This window comes from Schistocerca serialis, chromosome 9 (genome assembly GCF_023864345.2).
Source record: "Schistocerca serialis cubense isolate TAMUIC-IGC-003099 chromosome 9, iqSchSeri2.2, whole genome shotgun sequence".
In the NCBI taxonomy this organism is placed as follows: Eukaryota; Metazoa; Arthropoda; class Insecta; order Orthoptera; family Acrididae; genus Schistocerca; species Schistocerca serialis.
Window position 1 is genome coordinate 144,133,574 of NC_064646.1, and position 22,099 is coordinate 144,155,672.

General features: G+C 37.3%; 1 protein-coding gene across 1 annotated transcript; it reads right to left on the reverse strand.

Moving 5' to 3' along the window:
• Positions 1 to 7,169: 7,169 nt before the first annotated feature.
• On the reverse strand, positions 7,170 to 21,547 carry LOC126418963 (venom protease-like). Its single transcript, XM_050086009.1, has 7 exons — positions 21,293 to 21,547; positions 19,593 to 19,778; positions 19,356 to 19,456; positions 19,173 to 19,279; positions 12,736 to 13,004; positions 7,560 to 7,729; positions 7,170 to 7,359 (listed from the first exon to the last, which is right to left on the reverse strand). The coding sequence occupies exons 1-7, from the start codon at positions 21,363 to 21,365 to the stop codon at positions 7,207 to 7,209; spliced, it is 1,059 nt and encodes a 352-aa protein (XP_049941966.1). The 5' UTR covers positions 21,366 to 21,547; the 3' UTR covers positions 7,170 to 7,206.
• Positions 21,548 to 22,099: the final 552 nt, after the last annotated feature.

The window sequence follows — 22,099 nt, forward strand, 5'->3', positions numbered from 1 at the left end:
AGAGAGAGAGAGAGAGAGAGAGAGGGGCGCCCCGGCAGGAAAAACAACACTAGTAGAAACTCAGCGTGTTGCAAGATGATTCACATACGTTGCAAGATTTTGTGCATTCAACGAAAGCATTCGTATTTTCGCCGATGAAAACTTTTAGAAATCCTTAAGTTTTATTCTGAACTAATACTCGAAGTGGTTGACACTGTTGTGGTACTGTAAAGTAAGTCTACCGGTTTTACAATCTTGTCTAAGTACGTACCGGTACAATACTTTTACTGCTCAGCACTGCAGAAAGCAACGAAGTACAATAATGAATAGAATTAGGGCTTTCCGTGATTTTCCAAGGTCGTTTAGGCATTGACGCGATGCAAGACCACGGCCGAACCCATGTCCTGTCCTCTTAGAGCGTGTTACGTACCGGTACGCTGTGTCTTGTATATTTTGAGCTACGGATTAGCACGATGTTACCTTGACAAATCCTGTACAATTGTGGGATGATCCGTGGATGTATAAAGATAAATTAAAAAATACAAACATATCTCGACTGAGTAAAATAAGAATTCAATCGGGAGGAGAAAGGAAAAAATACAGTCACTATTATACTACTGTAAACTTCCAGAGGGCATCTGAAAAATTTATCTGAGGTCATTGTTCTGAGGTTTTCAAGAACTAAATTACTTGATTTTTGTATGATCTACTACGTGAATACTGTTAATGATGGAAATTAAAACGAATGCAAATTTACGTATGAGGAAAATGTGTTACTAGAACGTTAGTCTTCTTCTTAACTAATGTCATACAGACCTATGTCGAGATTAAAATTCTATAGACCTTTAATGGTACCACCTCACACAACAAGACATAACGAAGGCAGTATAGACTGAAAGAAAACAATAGATATATTGATTCATCTTACAGTCTTTAACAATCACGGAGTTACAAAACATAAGTTGCCAACATGTTCTATACCTTAGAAGTTTATCTCCATAAATAACTGCAGGTTGTAAAATGTGTAGTAAATCATATACAAATGAGATGTGTTGGTACAGGCTCCTCAGTATTCACTCTTCTGTTTCTACTTTTGGTATCAAAATGTGTTATTACGGAATAATTCACATGTGTCTTGTTCTGTAAACTGGGGTGAATAGAAACTGTTTTCAACTTTAAAGGGAAAAAATTGATAATTTTAGGAAGAAATACGAAAATCAAAATTATATGGGATAACAGGTTTGTGTCTAACTTTATAGTCAGGTTTGCAATGTAGCTAAACGTTTTTGTAATACAAACAATAAAAACTTGGTGTTCCTGTTCACTGCATGAGGAGGGATGAATAGAAGCAGCAGTGTTAATCTCATTAATTTTTTTCTGTATAGTGGTCTTTGGGGTGAATAGGGACATGCCAAATTTCTTTTGGATCTAGGAGAATTAAGGAACAACATTTATCTGATCCAAAAACAATTTTTTTTTATAAATCAGGAACTGAAAATATTGCATTACTTATAGCTTTTAATTCTCTTTTCTAAACAAAAATTGTTATTTCTCTTTACTTTATTGTAAATTAAATTGATAAAATTTGTTTGTTAATACATTAAGTCATTGAAATATTTAGAAATGATGTCTTTGAATCTACAAATCGTACCTCCAGAAGTAATAGAGAGCTTTTGAACAACCCCTCCTTCGCTGAAAAATGGCTCCTCATCTGTTAAAATAAAGGTGTTTAATTGCTCTTGCTTTTTCTGGGAAAAAACATCAACATAACCTTTCCCTTCTAAATCACAAATTTTGCTTCCATACAATATAAATGACTGCTTATTTTTTCCTTATAAATTAATCACAGCATAATCTCCTGTGTTGAGAACAGTGATAGGTGATTCTTCATTTCTGTCAACTTCTTAAAACTTCTTCTGAAGAAACACAGTGCAAAATTGCACACGGGGTATATTGTAATTAGTAGCAAAAACAATCCATTTACACCATAACTAGACTTAGATTTATTTTTAAAGATCTAACCATGAGCCCAAGAAATAGTAACTAATTCATGAAGGAGGGAGGGAAGGGTGAAAGGGGGGGGGGGGTGAATGCCAAAATAATACATCACTTTTGTGGCAAAATATTGACCCTGTTTACGTACTTTGAAAACTTTTGTACCAGAAGGATTCTGCATATATCATTCTAATGGAGGATTGTTTTCATTGAATGATCTGTCAATGGTGAGAGCATTAGAGATGGGGCAAAAGCTGCGACTGTGTCATTAGTAGTCTCTCTTTTTTTTTTTTTTTTTTTTTGCAAAGAAACCATTCATCTTAGATACTTTGGGGAAACTGTGAAAAACCTAAATTTTTATGGCTTGATTGGGCCATTGTAATGAACACTGCCTTTACTTTCTGTATTAGTTGTATCAACTAGCAAACCTGAACCATTGGTCTTTTGCAACTTCAAAACATTGCTGCACCACTGGTATCTCATTGTCTGCATGATTTGGTAGCCCTTGATTTACTATGACAGGGGGTAATTTTTATTGTGTGAATGGGTGTGTTTTTATTCAATTAAATACTTCTTGCCAGTGTATTAAAAAATTTGCTACTCACCATGTAGAGTGAGTGAGAGACTGAGAGAGAGAGGTTTTTTTTTTTTTTTAATAATAATAACCTGTAGCTGAAATCCTGCAGTCAGATAGTCTATGCATTAGCTGGAATTGTAAATTAATAGAATCATTAAAAAATCAAATAAAAGATAAATGAATAATTAATAATAAGGGTTCTATTACAAAACTGATGCAGACGACACTAGAGAATTATATTGGTTAATGTCTATTCAAGTAAGTCATCTCAAACAGTCTGAAAGTAGTCATAAGATTATAATACACAAAGAAATATAATCTTAAAAAAATAATGAAGTTGTGTTAAGTGCATTACAAGAATGGTAGCAGAATCCCCAGGCTAAATAGTCATCCAAGATGTGTGAAAAGCTAAGCCCGTTTTATGATTACAATACACGAAATATCCACTAGCACAAAATACTTCAGAGTTCAGCATGATGATTTACACATCAACACATGAGAGATAAGTAGGAGGAACTCATAATCTGTCTAGTCTCACTTCCCTAATGCTAGCAGAAAAGTTACAGTTCTGCACTGGAGCACTTTCAGACCATGCAAAAGCTGAAGTCCCTGCAAAAATTAAAAAATTATAGCGACCATTCTTCTCCCAGAATCTATCACCCATGTGCCCTGAATGTTGCTTCAAGCAGGTCTGCCTTCTTCAAAAATTCTGCACAAAAGTTCTGAATCACTCTCTTGAGCTCTCCACTCAAAAGTGTCTGTCAAAACTTGATCCCAGCAGTGTTCCACCAGCATCTAACTCTCATAGGTTGAAGGCCATACCCACCAAGCATACATCATTCTTATGTTCTATAGACATGACTTGACGCAACTTGGCCACTATCCACACTAAACTAATGTACACTAAAGCAGCAAAGAAACTGGTATAGGCATGCTTATTCAAATACAGAGATATGTAAACAGGCAGAATACGATGCTGAGGTCGGCAACACCTACAGAAGACAAGTGTCTGACACAGTTGTTAGATCAGTTACTGCTGCTACAATGGCAGGTTATCAAGATTTAAGTCAGTTTGAACTATGTGTTATAGTCGATATATGAACAATGGAACCCAGCACCTCCGAGGTGGCGATTTTCCTGTATGGCCATTTCATGAGTATATCATCAGTATGAGGGATCCAGTAAAACATCAAATCTCCAACATCGCTGTGGCCAGAAAAAGATCCTGCAAGAAAAGGACCGATGATGACTGAAGAGATTCGTTCAATGTGACAGAAGTCAAACCCTTCCACAAGTTGCTGCGGATTTAAATGCTAGGCCATCAACAAGTGTCAGCATGCAAACCATTCAATGAAACATCATTGAATGGGCTTTCAGGGCTGAAGGTCCACTTGTGCATTGGACTGTTGATGACTGGAAACATGTTGCCTGGTCAGATGAGTCTCATTTCAAATTGCATCGAGCAGATGGATGTCTATGGGTATGGGGATAACCTCATGAATCCACAGTCCTGGCATGGCAGCAGGGGGCTGTTCAAGCTGGTGGAGGCTCCGTAATGGTGTGGGGTGTGTGCAGTTGGAGTGAAATGGGACCCCTGATACATCTAGATACAACTCTGACAGCCGCACATAAGCACCCTGTCTGATCACATCGCTCCACTCATGTCCATTGCACATTCCAATGGACTCGGGGAATTCCAGCATGACAATGCAACACTCACATGTCCAGAACTGCTACAGAGTGGCTCCAGGAACCCTCTTCAAAGTTCAAATACTTCCACTGGCCACCAAACTCTCCAGATATGAATATTGTTCAGCATTGCAACATGCTGTTCAAAAGAGGCCTCCACCTCCTCATACTCTTACTGATTTATGGACAGCACTGCAGGATTCATGGTGTTAATTTCCTCCAGCACTACTTCGGACATTAGTTGAGTCCATGCCATGTTGTGTTCCAGCACTTCTGCATGCTCGTGGGGGCCCTACATGATATTATGCAGGTGTACCAGTTTCTTTGGCTCTTCAGTGTATTGTCAATATTGAAATAAAATAATGTTATCGACATTCAGTCACAGCCGGAATATTATAAATAATAATTTGTTCACAAATAAAAAAGCAAACATTATTGTGCCCATGCACTCATATTAACTGACACTTAATTGTTGTTGAATATTGTTTAAGCAATTACTTAGGGCTGCTTGATAGCAGTGTCCTTTGGCACTCTTTTCAATGATGGTGTCAGCTAACACTTTCAGTTGACCACTTTGAAATGACATTGTTTTTTTTTTTAATACTGATTGCAAATTTCTTTCAGTAAAGTTATTGGCAAAAATAGTACAATAATCATTAAAAAAACTACACAAATATGATAAGATATGAGGTAGTCATGCTGCATTCAGTTGCTGTATTGTTGCAAGGATACAAAGTTCTGACAAACATTTGCACAGAGAAAAAGATGTAAAAACATAATATTCCAATGAATAATACAGATGCCGATATGTAGCTTCCAGGGATGATAACTATAGTGCCATGCTATCATCTGAAACATTGTTTGTTGAACTTGCACCAAGCATTTAGAAATTGTTAATTCTGCTGTTCATTTCGAAAATATTCTGTCACTGTAAAATCTTTACTTTTATGGTATAGAAGATATTGAAGATATTATTACATCATTGGATGTACCTCATTTCTCTGATGTTGCAGATGTATTCAGATTTGCTTAATTATGTTACTCAGGTTTAAAAGTTGGGAGTAGCCTTATTTAAGACTTCTCTATACTCTGCCATTTCTGGTGCATCTTCTGTGCTCCTGCTATGCAAGCAACCACTGCCCAAATGCTCCCTGTTCTGAGATTTACCCACATCCAGCCACATGTTCCTCACCTTCGTACCTGGGCTGATCTGTATTGGTCGGTTCAGCTGGGCCGGCCATACTGCCCGTTCTGGGCCCTGGACCCACCAGCTAGTACTCAGCTGGACAGATTAATTTACCTTACCTCATACCAGCTTTTTGCACCCGAACTCACCTACATATGCGTAATGTTACAGACTTATTATAATTTGAGATGTTTAATGTGTGTTCAGCTTTTTCTTTCATTTAGGTTTTCTCAGTTTCATCATTTCTTAAAACAGATTACAATATTGTAATTTTATTATTTTAATTACCCACATCATAGTTTTTCATAATGTATTCATTGTTATTTTTACTAAAACCAGCTTAAAGCAACCCAAAGAATTTTTACTTCAAGAAACACTGCTTCTTTATGCAGTGTTGGTCAGATCCTTAACAGTAATAATAAGCTTAGTCAAAACAACATTTTTTTTCTCTAAATAACACATTGAACAATAGATAAGTAGTAATTCCTTCAGATTATGGATTAACTGTTTCTACATTAGATAGTAAACAGAAGTATCTGTTTCAACAACACGTTTTTTGCATGTTAAAATCAAAACAAAGACTCCAGTCATTTAAAAGGCCAGCATGTATTTATATTTTCATAGAAAAAGTGTGTCCTATTTATATATCTATTGCCATGTGTTACATCATGGTGGATTGTCACAAATATGAGGGCTATTCAGAAAGGTTTGGCATTAAAAAAAAACTAAGTACAAGAAATGCATTTTATTATATACATCTGAAAGAGTAGCTGACATACTACTTTTCCACATAGTCACGAAACACGTTGAGGCACTTATCATGGCAGTGGACAAGCTTTGAAAGACCTTCGTAGTAAAATTCTGCCACCTGAGACTTCAGCCAGTGAGTCACACCCGCCTGGAGTTCCGCATCATCATCAAAGCGCTGCGTTGCAAGCCATTTCTTCATCTTGGGAAACAGGTGGAAGTCACTTGGTGCAAGATCAGGGCTGTAGGGCGGATGAGGGAAAATTTCCCATTTGAATGAATTAAGGAGTTCTTTAGTGCAGTTTGTCATGTAAGATTGGGCGTTGTTGTGCAAAAACAAAATTTTTGATGTCACCTTTCCTCGATGTCTGGTTTGCACTGGTCTTCTAAGGCTGTGCAAAGTTTGATAGTACCGGGCAGAATTTATGGTTGCTCCATGTTCGAGACGACAAACAATAAGAAGCACACTTTGCCTATCCCAAAACACTGTCGCCATCAACTTCCTTGCTGACAACGTTTGCAAACATTTTCTTGGCTTTTGGAGGGACCTCGTGTGCCCCCACTACATGGACTGTAATTTTGTCTCACAATTGACGTGTTTCACCCAAGTCTTGTCACTGGTTATGATTCAATCCAGTAATGAATCACCAAGTTTGTGGTAGGCCTCCAGAAATGTCAGCATTGTCCCCATTCGCTGTTCTTTATGGTGCTCTGTAAGCATTTTGGGCACCCATCATGCACAAAATTTGTGGTAGCCTAGCTTTTGAGTGACAATTTCAAAGAACAAAGTCCATGAAACTTATGGAAAAGAAAGTGAAAGCTCCATTATTGTGAAGCCACGGTTTTCACGAATAGTTTCATCAACATATAATAGCTCCATAGGAGTAATCAGTCTAAGTCAAAGACAAGACTACCAGTTCTGTAACGTATAACGAGTTAATTACTAACTGATCCACTTTTAGGATAGTAACAGCATGGGGGTACAACAAAAATATATAAAAGAAAGACTTTTTGCTTTATTCTATCTGAATATTTACAGTTGTTTTTGAATCCATGTGACATACGATGAGACTCTAGTATAAATTCCAGGAAATGACTTGGATCCACATCCAACTCCAGAGGAGACGATTCCAACCACTGTGTAAACACCACCATTTTGTAAGACAAGTGGACCACCAGAGTCACCCTGTAAATGAGGAAAATAATAATAATTGGAAAGCATACATATCAGTAACAGAAACTGACAGTAGTCACACAGTCTGATATGTTCAGTACCAAAGTTTGAAGGCACACAAAGGATCTGTCAATACAATGCATATTTCACAGTACCTAATGCTACAAGTAAATATGTAAATATAAGTCAACTGCAAAAAGGTGCTCACAAACCTGACAGGCATCTTTTCCACCTTCTTCATGACCAGCACATAACTGAGAGTCAATAATTCCCTGAGGATATCTCTGTTTTGGAACTGATGGTCGCGAATATTGTTCATTACACACTGAATTGTTAAAGATTATAACGCTTGCTTCCTGAAGTGTATCTGGTCTTTCTCCACCTGGAACAAAAGAAATCATTGCAAGTGTTATCTTTTTAGAATGACATTTTCACTCTGCAGCGGAGTGTGCACTGATATGAAACTTCCTGGCAGATTAAAACTGTGTGCTGGACCGAGACTCGAACTCAGGACCTTTGCCTTTTGTAGGCAAGTGCTTCACCAACTGAGCCACCCAAGCATGACTCACGCCCCGTCCTCACAGCTTTACTTCATCCAGTACTTCTCCTGCGAGAGCTTCTGTAAAGTTTGGAAGATAGGAGACGAGGTACTGGCAGAAGTAAAGCTGTGAGGACAGGGCGTGAGTTGTGCTTGGGTGGCTCAGTTGGTAAAGCACTTGCCTGCGAAAGGCAAAGGCCCCGAGTTCGAGTCTCGGTCCGGCACACAGTTTCAATCTGCCAGGAAGTTTCATTATCTTTCTATGTGGAAATGCGGGCTACAGAAATAAAAACAGCAACACTATTAAGAAAAAATACTACTGTAGTTGCCAAGCACCAAAACTAAAACAATTGGGACAGTGTAGTGAAACTTCCACTTTGCAGTGGAGTAACACCTTCTTGTGAGTGCTGGCACAAACATACGCATGACCCACACATGTAGCTTTAGGAACTCATAGATCATGTCATTAAATGCTTAAATGCTGCAAGAAACAAAATGGGTGTGAAGACAACTAAAATGATAAGTGCACAGTAGATGTAGCAGCTAAAAGTAATTTGGAAACTGGATTAAAAAAGACTTGCTGTAGTTGTAGGACACAAGGAAAACGAGTGAAGGTTCACAATCTGAGAACTAGAAATCAACTGAATGGTGCAATATAATTATCTGGAACACAGCATTTCATCAGTCTTTTCTACTTTTTTTCCTGTTCATATGACCACTTGCTCTTGTTTCACAAACTATTCACCACACAGAAATATCATCATAATTTAATGTCCTGTCACTGATCAGGTCACTTAAGAGTTCAACATGAATTGAGTTTAGAATGAGGCAGTAGATATGCCACATACTTTTCAAAGGAATTATCCCAACATTCAACTAGGAATGCTGAAAAGGAGCTTGGAATGACTTGGAATGACAAAACCATTATTAAGAGGGTGAGAAAGTATTGCAGCTTCACAAATAAAAAATACACATCCACAATTATATAGTATAAAGTACAGTGGAGTACATGCCAGAGTGTATGGCACATTGTAGCATCAGCTTCCATCTGTTCAGTTTGCATAAGGAGGGTGGGAAGAATAACTCCTCAAATGCCTCTGTGCATTCTATAATTAGTCTAATGTTGTCTTTACAGTCTGTGTGGGAGTGATGTGTAGGGAAACTGTAGTTATCCCTAGATTCCTCACTAAATACTTCATGAGTAGGCTTTTGAGGGATATATCTTCAAGCATCTGCCAGTGCAGGTCTTTCAGCATTTCGATGTTTTCCCATGTATCAGCTGTGGCCTTGTTGAAGGAAACATCCCATCATTTGCCTGAACTGATTTAGAAAACAGGAAAAAACCACAGAAAATCTGAAGCCTTCACTCTCCCAAATCTGAGACCATCTACATCCATACTGCGCAAGCCACCTGATGGTGTGTGGCGGAGGGTAATGATTGTCTTAATAAACATATCATCTTACCATAGGTTACTTAATGTAGAATTATTTTATGTTTATATACTGTATATTTGGAACAGGTTAGCTTAATAACATTAAAACTTGTTATTGGCTGTTCATTTAGTCTCCCAACACTTATCACTGCACACGCTTGCAAATGACTTTGTACCATGACCATACTGCCATGCCTCTGTTACAACTCCATCTAGTCCATTCCGCCTGTCTGAAAAACCGAGCCATTGACTCCTCATGAAAAGTGACACATTGAACATATTAGTATTACTCACTACCAATATTGGGTAATGATTTTCCTATAAATTGTTACTAACATTGTAATGTGATAGGGGTGTTTTAGTTGCCACTTCTTTTTAATTAACTGTGACTCTTGAGATCTCTTAGTAATCTTTAAATGGGCAGTATGCATTGTTTAAGAGATATACATTGGCTTCCTTTTTAAATAAATGTAACTTAGTTATTTCTTACATCTCCTTGGACATATTACTTACAATTTTAATCCCTGATTGAAACTGCTGTTTAGAGTTTTTCCGTGGTAAATGTTAAATAGAACAAAATTTGGCTTACACACATACTAACATTTTTTCTGATGTCCACAACACATTGTTAGATGAAATCACTAGGTGCTGTAAGGATATCTTGTTGTTTAAAAGATGATATGTCTCCAAGGGCATAACATGCGTGACATTCTCTTTGCCAAGTTAAGCCACTGTGTAAGAAGGGAATAAGGAAAATGTCTCTCATTACAGACCTGTAGCTTCAATATCACATTTTTCAAAGGTAATAGAGAAACCTTTCTATAAAAATTTATCAAACTTTTTAGAACCCAATAACATACTATTGGAGTCCCGACATTGATCCAAATAGCTCACTCAACAGAAACAGCAATCTTCTCATTTATACATGGTATACTGCAACCAATGCATAACAGGGGATATGTTACAGCTTTATTACTAGATTTGGCAAAAACATTTGATACAATAAGTCATGAAAAACTGTTTTTAACTAGAAAAAATAGGTGTCAGGTACACAACAAATAACTGGGTGGAATCACATCTGTCATAAAGAAATTGGGCAGGAAAGAAATCGTTTGGTTGTGAAATATAACTCTGCCCTTTTAGGGGAAAAATAGTGTCACATGAGAATCTGTTCTCAGTTTTATGCTGTTCCTGCTATATGTTAGTGACTTATTATACAAAATACACTTCAATTTTCAGATGATACTGCTATATTGATTAAAGGCAACACTCGTGAAACAGATTCAAGAGCCACAGACAGCCTCTCAGATTATTTTTCTGTTAAGCATTTATAATATGCACAGAGAATACTATTGCTACGGATATACACGCAGACCAGAACGGAACTCCACTATTTCCTCATAAATATGGAAACGGGTAGACCGTTCGCCTGGTGCAGGTCTTTCGATTTGACGCCACTTCGGCGACCTGCGCGTCGATGGGGATGAAATGATGATGATTAGGACAACACAACACCCAGTCCCTGAGCGGAGAAAATCTCCGTCCCAGCCGGGAATCGAACCCGGGCCCTTAGGATTGACAGTCTGTCACGCTGACCACTCAGCTACCGGGGCGGATGTTCCATGAAGAGAGTATTAAAAAACTGCAACAAAAGTGACACACTTAAATGTGTGTACTTGATATGTGTCCACTTAACACTTGCATTGTTTTGAGGGAATACTACTGTCAGCCTAAAATCTTTAAGACCGCGAAAGAGAATAATAAGAGTAGTTGAAGGTGTAAACCAAAGAAAATCCTGCAGGCTATTGAAAGAAGGCCACAGGAAATAGTATCTTGTGTCTTCCTTGTATATACATTTACAAAAATGGGGTGCAAATGAGAAGAAACAAGAATGTAAAAAATTACCACAGTTACACTGTGCATGATTACAACACAAGACAAAATGAAGACATACGTGTACAGAAAACAAGAACAAGGCTATTTCAGAAGGGTGTCCTCCGCCCAAGCATCAAAGTATACAGTGTTTTTACCTAGTCACAAAACTGTTGGAAGACACTTAACAGTTTAAAATACAGGTAAAGGCTTACTTAGTTGAAAACTGATTTTACTCATTAAATGAAAGTCTTGACACATGAAACTTATTCTTTTACTGTAAGTGTTACTCATATTGTACTTATTACGCTCTGAACTTTTAAGCATGCATAACTTAAAGTCCCTCAGTTCATTTTCTGTCTGTATGTGAAGGCTAATCTCAGGTACTCTTTGTTGGGATTTTGATACAGTTTTCACTAACAGCTAAACTGATTCAAGGAAGGTTTGTGTATATAACTTGTTACCGCTGCATGAGACAAGTCGTCTGACCTTAGATACTTTGTGCTACATATGTGAAACTGAGGTTGGTGATTAGTTAGATACAAGTTAGTTTGACTGTAATTTTATTTGCATTGTATTTGTTATTCAACTTTTTTGACAATAACTATTATAAACCAAGGATGTTCTAGCTGTTAGTAAACTTACTATAGCAAGAAAGAAGATATGTAGTAAAAAATTTATAGCAAGAATGAAGACATGCAAAGTCAAAATTCATTTTTAGGGAAGAACATAACTAAACAAAGAAAAATAAAAAATATGACAAACAACAATGTGCATTTGCAGGAACTGAATATATTCACACGATAAAAGAGAGGTACGCTGCAAATAAATAAATAGAAATTACGAAGGGAAAATGAACAGACGTCACTTGATATATATATTAGCATTTCTAATATCAACATTACTTTTTCTAACATAATAAAATTACAAAGAGCATAGTACTAATGCATTGAAGAATTATTGACAAACGTGATAGAATTACAAGTTAAATGCAGTTTCTGTTTGAGAGTAAAGTCTAAGATGAAGTAGAAGATTTCATTTACTACAAAAGCAAAAAGTAATAACACTCTTAGAATGGTTTCATTTTTGGGACACCTGTGATAAAGTAAATTCAGTTTCAATTTTAATTCTGAAGAGATGCAACTGCATGCTGTAGAGTTACTTTAAGGCATTTCAAGCATTGCATCTGTACCAACACCTGGATATGGGAATTTTTGGCTACAAGATAAAACAATCCTAGACTGAATAACACAGTCATAACACTTATGGATACAAAATATCGCCTGAAGGTTCAATTTTGAGAGATGAATGGCAAGATCATATCTTGGGGATGGTTACTTTTCTTCAAAGAAAGTGCTTTGATGAAATAGTAATAATTTCCTTGTGATTTAATACACGCTCGGTGTGTGGATACATAAATAAGTGTTGTAGAGCTTCAATGCAAAATATATCTGCATACATTAGATAATATAAAAAGTCACAATAATTATCACCTGCTCATTGCAAGAATATAAGATATAGAAAGGTATTATCTTTGTTTCTTACCAAATCCAAGGAGTCCCCAACCATAAAGCATTGCAGTCTTTCCACTTAATTCATCATCATTGTCTCCTAATTGTGGAAGACAAATGGTACTGATATACTGGCTTGGTTCCACGGGCTTAGCAAGCTGCAGCACAGCAATGTCATGATAATGCTCTGGTGGTTGATAAAATGGATGTACCTTCACAGCTGATATGGTTACATCTTGAGGTGCAGCCCTGTCGTCACTGCGTGCAAAATCCAATTCTCCTACACGTACGACGTCTGGTTTCCTGTAGGCAAACTACATCTGACATGGATTCGCTGCATCTAAATATAACAAGCATTTAATTGAAAACTGTTGTTCTGATTAAGGCAAGACAAATATAAACTGAATTATCTTTGATTACTGGTCAATGGAATGAAAACTAAAAGTTGTGCTCTGCTTTGAGAGTAATATGAGTATCTGCTAATCCACCTCCTGACAGTCAGCAAATAGTAACACAAGTAATTCCCTATATAACTGATACTGGTTCTTCTTCATGTGCTTCATTAGAATAATCTCTAATTATGTTGATTTGAAGACACGGGTATGAATTTATTTTGCATTGTTTCACTATTGTTTCCTTATGATATTATCGTCTCCTGCTGAAAAGTTAAATGGTGTGACCTCTAGCATGTGCATGTGTGGTTGTCTGTGTAAATTTGTGTACTCCTACTAGAAAAAGAGCGAGAGCTTGAAAGCTAGTGTAAAAACTGTTTTCTGTTGCATGATTCTATGCACTACACATCAGTCAGCTATAGGTGAGTGGTTGCTTTTCATTTATTTTACATAGTATCCATCCGAGGAAACAAATTATACGATCAGAGGAAAAAATCAGTAGCAACAGAGCATAATATAAATTATTGCACATTTCACAGAGATCTGTTCTAGGTATTGGAATTCCTACAGTTATTTCCCAACACATTAAATCAACCAGAAAAAATACACTCCTATTGAAGCACAAAAAAGACCAATATGCTCTTGTTTTAAAAGACTCTGACCAAAAAGTCAGGTACCATCTGCCTCATTGTACCTTTCTCAACATCACTAAAAATTTTGGCATGCAAACAATAAGTTGCTGCTACCCATCCACTTCCACTTGCCCATTCTCACTCACTCATCTGGCTCAACACATTGTTGTTAATTCTTTGTGTCACTCTAACTATCACTGTCTCGTCTCACTACCATTGTCTCACTCTTGCTCTCTCTTACTACTGCTATCTCATTCTTTCCTTCCCACTGACATCGTCTCTTCTCAACGTCACTATCTCTCTCTTCCTTGTTGTCACTGCCGTAAACTCTGTCTCCCATTATCACTGGCTCTCACCCACTTCCACTTTCTCCTTCTCTTTATTTCTTTCCCAATGGCACTGTCTTCTTCACTCTTTTCCTAGCACTGTTCTGTCACTGCCAACTATGCCCCACTGACATTGTGTCCCTCTCTTTCTCTCATGCTACCTTTGTCTCATTTATTCTTTCTGCACCACAGGCCGGTCACTGTGGCCAAGCGGTTCTAGGCGCTTCAGTCCAGAACCGCGCTGCTGCTACGGTCACGGGTTCGAATCCTGCCTTGGACATGGATGTGTCTGACGTCCTTAGGTTAGTTAGATTTAAGTAGTTCTAAGTCTAGGGGACTGATGACCTCAGATGTTATGTCCCATAGTGCTTAGAGCCATTTGAACCATTTCTGTACCACAACCATTGTCTACCACCTTTGAATATTTATTACTTTTCCATCTCTTTCCCACTGCCACTGTCTCCTCTTCTCTCAGCATGAGTGAGTGTGGAAACGTCCACATACAAAAGTTTTTGGAATAATTTTTAAAGGTGTTGAAGAAAGTAGAATGTGGCAGCTGATACTCCACTTTTCAGTCAGAGTCTTTTAAAACAGGGGCATATTAGCCTTTTTTTTTGTGCTCTGATACAGCACTATTATGTGGGTTCCCTTCTTTTCCAAGCCACAGCACAGCATGTTACTCATGTGAAAATAATTTTATGGGTCAGTAAAATTATAATAGTTTACCTGTGTGAAATTAAAGTAACATGAAACTAATTTTACAAGTCAGACCATATTTTATGTGTACAAATATTTGAATGTGTTTCAGTGCAACATGGGGTTCCCAGAACCCTTCTGATGAAAATATATACACTTTATGACATATTTCTCTGTGCTACATCACTTTATACACCATGTTTTGCCTCATATCAGATTTTATGTGCATACTTTGTGTGTAGAAACAGGGTAACCTTAAACCTCTGTATATCAGAAACAGATAAAGATATCAAGAAAATTTTCAAACTTGTTCGAAATCTTAGGAATATATCATAAAATTTTCAGCCACTTGCTGTGCATAGCTGTCTTGGAATCCACGGTTCAGTAAGCTGGGGGAAGTGTGTAATATTCAAACTTTGACCCTGAACTCTAGGATTCTCATAGTTACAGTAAGACGGTACTTCTGTTGGGTATGCAAATGGTCCCTAACCCAAGGGCTATCCCAAACATGTGACTCTAGCTTCCTATCACCAACAGGACCCAAGGTATAATCCCTGGAAACATCCAGTTTTTATGTGCTGTGTTTTGGAACATGTTAGCTAGCACATGCTGTTGCATGTGTGCCAATAAAAGCATTTATAGCTACAATAAAAAACTGAGAATAACTGAACCAACTGATATGAATAGTAGTAATAGTTTATATCTGAAGATGACCTAACTCAATTCAAACTGGTCACAATAGCTTTGTCAATCACACTGTTTAGTTTATAAAATAAAAATGTATACTTACGGTATTTATCCAGTAGCTCTAACACAAATGCATTGAAAAAATAACTTTACAGTAAGAATTACAGGGTAAAAATATGTTTCTTGTGAAATATAACTCAGTATTAAATTCTTCAGCTAAAATGTCTGGGCAGGGAGGCTGTGGTTGATGTATAAAACTGCTTCCTGACATTTTGTCTACAACTGCAGGAGCCATCTTCTGACGTAAAATGGCTATTCTACTAAAGCTTGAGGGGTTCTCACATTTACAGAGTCTATAGAGGGTGTCACCATATGTCATGTGATGCCAAATGTATGGCACCATCATTCTCGATTAAAAATAATCAGTTGTTATTCTGTTGGTACAAAGTTGACATCCAGATTGTATCTAACTTCAAACCTTCTTCCTTTTATTAAAATTATTTTGGTGTTTGTGAACCTCTATTGCTTCTCTATACATTTGTGCACGATGATCCAATGTCCTTGCTAAAGTGCTTGTCTCACTGAATTTTATTTCGTGGTTCCCCTCTTGAAAACCTGTTCTGTTGCGGCCAATTTTTTGGTATATGCCAGACAACAGTTCCCTTCGTGTTCAGCTGTGTGGTAGTTAACACTTCTTTTTGTGGTTTCAGTATACACTTATCCGCAACTCCACAGATTTTTATTTACCCCAGGTGTTGCTATGGTGGGCCATGCATCTGTCACCCTTCTTAAATATTCATTAATCTTCTTGGCAATATCATGAAACGGGTAGTTGCTATTCATGATATAGTTGAGATGCTGAGTTGCAGATAGGCACAACAAATGACGGTCAAACAAAGCTTTTGACCAAACAGGCCTTCATCAGAATTAAACAACATACACACACCACTCATGCAAACACATCTCACACTCACATGACCACACTCTCTGGCTGCCAAGTCCAGATTGTGAGCAGCAGTGCATGATGAGAGAAGCAAACTAGTGGTAAGGGTAAGGAGGAGGCTGGGGTGTGGAACAGGAGGGATAGTAGCGTAGGGATGGGGGACAGTTGAAAGCTGATTGTGGGAGCATACAGGGATGAGGTGGGGAGAGGGTAGGGCAGCTAGATGCACTCAGGAGGTTACATTGGGGGGGGTGGAAAAGGGGAGAAGTAAAGAGACTGCAGTGCTCTGATGGAATTGAGGGCTGTGTAGTGCTGGAATGGAAACAGCGAAGGGGACAGGTGTGTAAAGGACAATGACTAACAAAGGTTGAGGCCAGGAGGGTTATGAGAATACAGGGAGACTTTCCACCTGCACAGTTCGGAAAAGCTGGCGTTAGTGGGAATGACCACCTACACAAGGTATAAAAGAGCTGTCATTTGTACTCAAGCGATTCATGTGGACAGGTTTTTGCAGTGAATATGGATGCACAACAAGACCTGACAGACTTTGAAAGCAGAATGGTAGTTGGAGCTAGACACATGGGACATTCCAATTTGGAAATCATCAGGGAATTCAATATTCCAAGATCCACAGTGTCAAGAGAGTTCCAAGAATACCAAATTTCAGGCATTACCTCTCACCACAGACAACACAGTGGCCGACGGTCTTCACTTAACAAGCAAGAGTAGTGGCGTTTGCATATAATCGTCAGTGCTAACAAACAAGCCACAATGCACTAACAAACAAGTAACATTCCATGAAATAACTGCAGAAATCAATGTGGGACTTATGACGAATGTTTCCATTAGGACAATGCAGTGGGCAGTAAGGGGTTATAGCAGCAAGACAACCGACGTGACTGCCTTTGCTAACAGCACATCTCCTGCAGCGCATCTCCTGGGCTCGTGGCCATATCGGTTTGATCATGGCCTGGTCAGATGAGTCCCAGTTTCAGTTCATAAGAGCTGATGATAGGGTTCGAGTGAGCCACAGACCCCACGAACCACTGTGCAGCCTGGTGGTGGCTCCATAATGGCGGGGGCTGTGTTTACATCAAATGGACCAGGTCCTCTGGTCCAACTGAACTGACTGTGGACTGGAAATGATTATGTTTGGCTCCTTGGAGACTATTTGCCGCCATTCATGGACTTCATGTTCCCAAACATGTCGCCGAGCCACAATCGTTTGCGACTGGTTTGAAGAACATTCTAGACAGTTTGGGCAAATGATTTGGCAACCCAGATAACCTGACATGAATCCCATAAAACATTTATGAGACATAATAAAGAGGTCAATTCATGCATAAAATTCTGCACTAGAAACACTTTTGCAGTTATGGGTGACTATGGAAGCAGCATGGCTCAGTACTTCTGCAGGAGACTTCCAATGACTGGTTGAACCCATGTTCATGAAGTTGCTGCAGTGAAGTGTGGAAGGTCCAACATGATATTAGGAAGTATCTCATGACTTTTATCACCTCAGCGTATACTTCGTAATAATCACATGTGGCTCAATGACCGGGTGCAAGTCTTTGAATTGGAGACAATTTCAGCGACTTGTGTGTCCCTAATCTCCCCAGTCATCTCTCATAAACAGCAATTACACAACAACTGATCTGTTCTCAGCAGTGAAGTATATAGCCTTATGAAGCAATATATATGGTGTAGCCTGCCTTATCTCCAATACATGAAAATTATTTTCTCTGAATGGGCATCATCCACTGGGCTGCAGTGTCTTCCTTACCAGTAATCAGTTAAATAAGAATATGCTTGACTTCATCAGTTACAAGTTAACCATAAATAAACAAACAACAATGAACAAACTTCCCTACATTGATTATTGTTTCTGCTCAAAATAAGCAGTGCTCAAATATTAACACTTTGAATATTGTCATATAATATGATTGTCCCCTAATGTTCACTCTCCATAATTCATGGAAGCCAGTTATTAACGTCACTGACTAGAGCATCATTACATGAAAACAAATTTAGTTAAAATATATAGTTTTTCTGTTTGTGGAAAATCCTCACATCACAATGGCTTTCTTTGAAAACATATTGCTGCAGCTTTTCCCTGGAATCCCTTTGGCTGTTGTACTATCTTATCTGTTTTTTTAATACTATTGTTCCTCTTTTAATCTCCTAAAGAAGGAATATATTGGAAATGTTATTGCCACACTTGATTCTCCACTTGCACAACAAAGGCAACAGTATCTACTTCCAGATCTGTAAAAATTCAAGAGCACTATAAAAGAATGTAGGAGTCATTTGTGTTAATTGTCCTGTTAGTAAGGAGGTTATTAGAGAAACAGTCAGTAACTGCTTGTGATTCACAGTTTTACTCTGCTTCAGCAATTTGTATAGTAGCAATAATGATCACTTACATTCCTTAGCAAGTCTCATAATAACTTGTTTCAGACCAATCTACTTTAGAAAAGATATTTTGTCTCCAAGAATTAAACCTGATACGCCAGCAAAAGTAGCCACAGATGCTATCCGCTATGTCATACATGAGATTAGCAGAAATGTTTGACTCAGTTGGCATTTAATTTTCACCAACAAAGTTATCACTGGAGATGAAGAAATGATAACAATAACACATTATTTTCCTATAAAATGGTTGCAAGGATGTGAACAGATGCTCAAAATTCTTTGTAACAAGCTGAATAGCATTGTAAAATCCGCAATTCATTTACACTTCTGCTATTACTTTGATGACTTTCAGGTAGTTATCAAAAGGTTTTACCACAACATACCTTCTAACAGTACAGTGTGCTGCTGTAAGTACCCTGTCTTCCTGAATGAGGGCTCCTCCACAATACCAGTCAATTGACCCATTCCTAGTTCGCTGCCCAACTGCAACCTGACAATTGAACCAATGAACATCAACCAGATGTGTGGATCCAGACAAGATTTACAGTATGGTACATTCTACATACCATCCATGGAGACAAAACAGCACTCCTTAATGAAATGCCTCCTATAACAGCAGCTACAAGACGACTAGACGGAGGTTTATTTGCTAATGGCTGACCACATTCTGAAAAGTGAAATACAAGGTTTTCAAAGTTTTAACATAAATATTAACAGAAATTCTAAATGTGATTCTAATTGAAATATTAATTAATCTATATTAATTTAGAATCAGACATTTAGAGAAATAAAACAACACTTACTATTCGCTTTTTGTGCAGGCAGAGGACAGCAGATTAGGCGCTCATCACCTCGATCACAGAAATGTATGCTGGAACGTGCTCTGAGAGTGCTGCATTTATCACTGGCAACACAACTATAATGCACATACTCATCATCAGAAGGACACTGAGACTGATACAGTTCCACATCATCTGATTTTGCACCATCTGGGAATATATTACTGGATCAGAAGATATTCTTATACCCGAGAAAAAGGTGAGCTACTCTATTATTTCCTGCATTCAAAGTGAAAGTGATTAGTCAAACAATGATAGTTTTCTCTGCATTTGGTCTATTTCTGTTTTCATATTCTTTTGAATTTTAGGACATGAAGAAAGTCATATCACATATTCTTTGTTTTAAAATAGATGATATGTAAAAAAACAGCATACAGTCAGATGGTTCAGCAGCATAGATGAACAGTTATTCAAGTTATTCAGACTGCAATATAATCATATGTCTAAATTAATATAACATTTTATCCTTCTAACTTCTCTCAACAAGCAATGATAAATAAATAAATATTACAAGATGGTGTCAAATTTATGATGTAGAAACAATTGTGGAAAATACACAACCAGAAAGAATCCTGAAGAGTTGGTCAGAATTTTGAACTGACCCACACTCACAACCCAGAACTGTTGGAGCTAAATAATTTTTAAATTATTCAATCACCATTTAACATCTAAAACTTTTTAAATGGCAGAGTCTGTAGTGATTATTTTCTGGCATTTACAATTAGCCACTTGCTACATAATCTTAAATATTTCATAAGGTATTATCCTCAGTGTGTTGCTAAGGGACATTTCAGTAATGCCTTAACCCTTAATCTCCTTTATTATTAAGTTTCTCAACTGTTACAAGCAAATTAAGAAAGATTACACAGTAATTTTTAATTTGGTTCCTGTATTAATTATTATTGTAAGGTATATATTCAACAGTGGACTTAAAACAACAGCTAAAGCTTTATTTTTTACAGTGCAGTAATAAATTGTATCAAAATTCCAAATTTTTATGAATGCGAGTAGTGGTCTAAAAAGAAGATACATGTTGTTTTATTATTATCATTTATTGACACTAATACTGCTAACAAACATCGCCATATATTTATAAATGTGTTAGTATCATTTAGAGATTCAATATTATCAGCAGAAGTAAAAAAAAAACCACTCATGTTATTCACATTCTACATGATACTATTTCATAATGCTCACAGATCTTTCTTATCTAGTTCTTCATAAGTAACTAAGTATGTGAATGAATTTAAAGTAATCTTACAGGAGGAGTTAGTTCTATTTGAAATTAAATTTCAACTATTTTCATTTCACAGCTCCATGGTAATGAAGTGCACTGATTTATTTTATGAACATTGGTACATGTTAATGCACATAATTACCTTTATGTTTTATTTCCAGTTCCAGATGCTTCTCGCTGTAGTGTCAGTTTTATATGTAATGCCCTATCCAGCATACACTTAAAACAAGAACAACAATTACTGTTTGGCTGCACTATAAGCAAAATTTATTTTATCTTATCTTCTCTCTTTTCTAGTTGCTATAATTCTCTATTTTGTATTAAACTAATATAGCCAAATCTACACATATTTTCTCCATGTATGCCACTGAGAGATGTATATGATAAAACAGCAATAAAAAAGTAATATGAAGGACTGTTCACTTACAGCAGTGATCAACCAAGAGGATAATGCTGGCAGCTGCCCACAGGTACATCATGACAGGCTGAGACCTCAGCATCAACTGAGGACCAGCCCGCAAACTCCACACCTGGGAGTGAAGGAGGAGGGGTGGGGGAACTGAGATAACAGGACCACAGCAACCACATAACTGTGCCCAGACCACTTTCAGCTCAGCACACTCCAGTAAGGTGAAAGTCAAGGTGCCAATACAGCACTGGCACTTGTGGAGAGTCAGAAAGCTGTTTGTATAATGGCCCCATGTGAGATCTCTCAGTTACAATGGCACCACATATGCAAACAACTTACAAACCTGAAATCAAAAGAAAATGACAAATCTAAGAAAAAAGTTTAGCTGATCTCTAGTCTAACTTAAACATGAGGAAATTCCTTAACTATGTACAGTTTGTATGACAAGCTAAACTAAATTTTAAAGTAACTGCAGTGAAAAAAATATAACAAAAAGAAATTCCAGTAAAACATGTCATTTTTTTGGGAAATGTAACCATAATATAAACGAATTAAAATTTAAATAATCTAAGTATGTGTTCTATACTTGCAAGTGCAATATAAAAGATGTAAGACTTAACAAGCCAACATTTGAACGTTATATGTGGTAGAAAGAGAAAAATGTAGGTATTAAGAAATAAAATTGTTCTGTACAAAAATACTAAGGCTGTAATTGTTGTGAGTGCCATTAATAAATCTAGTAATGTTGTGTGGTAAATGTGATAAAAATATTCGGCATGGTGTAACAGTTCCCCATGTTACTGATTCAATTCTGGAACTTGTTAG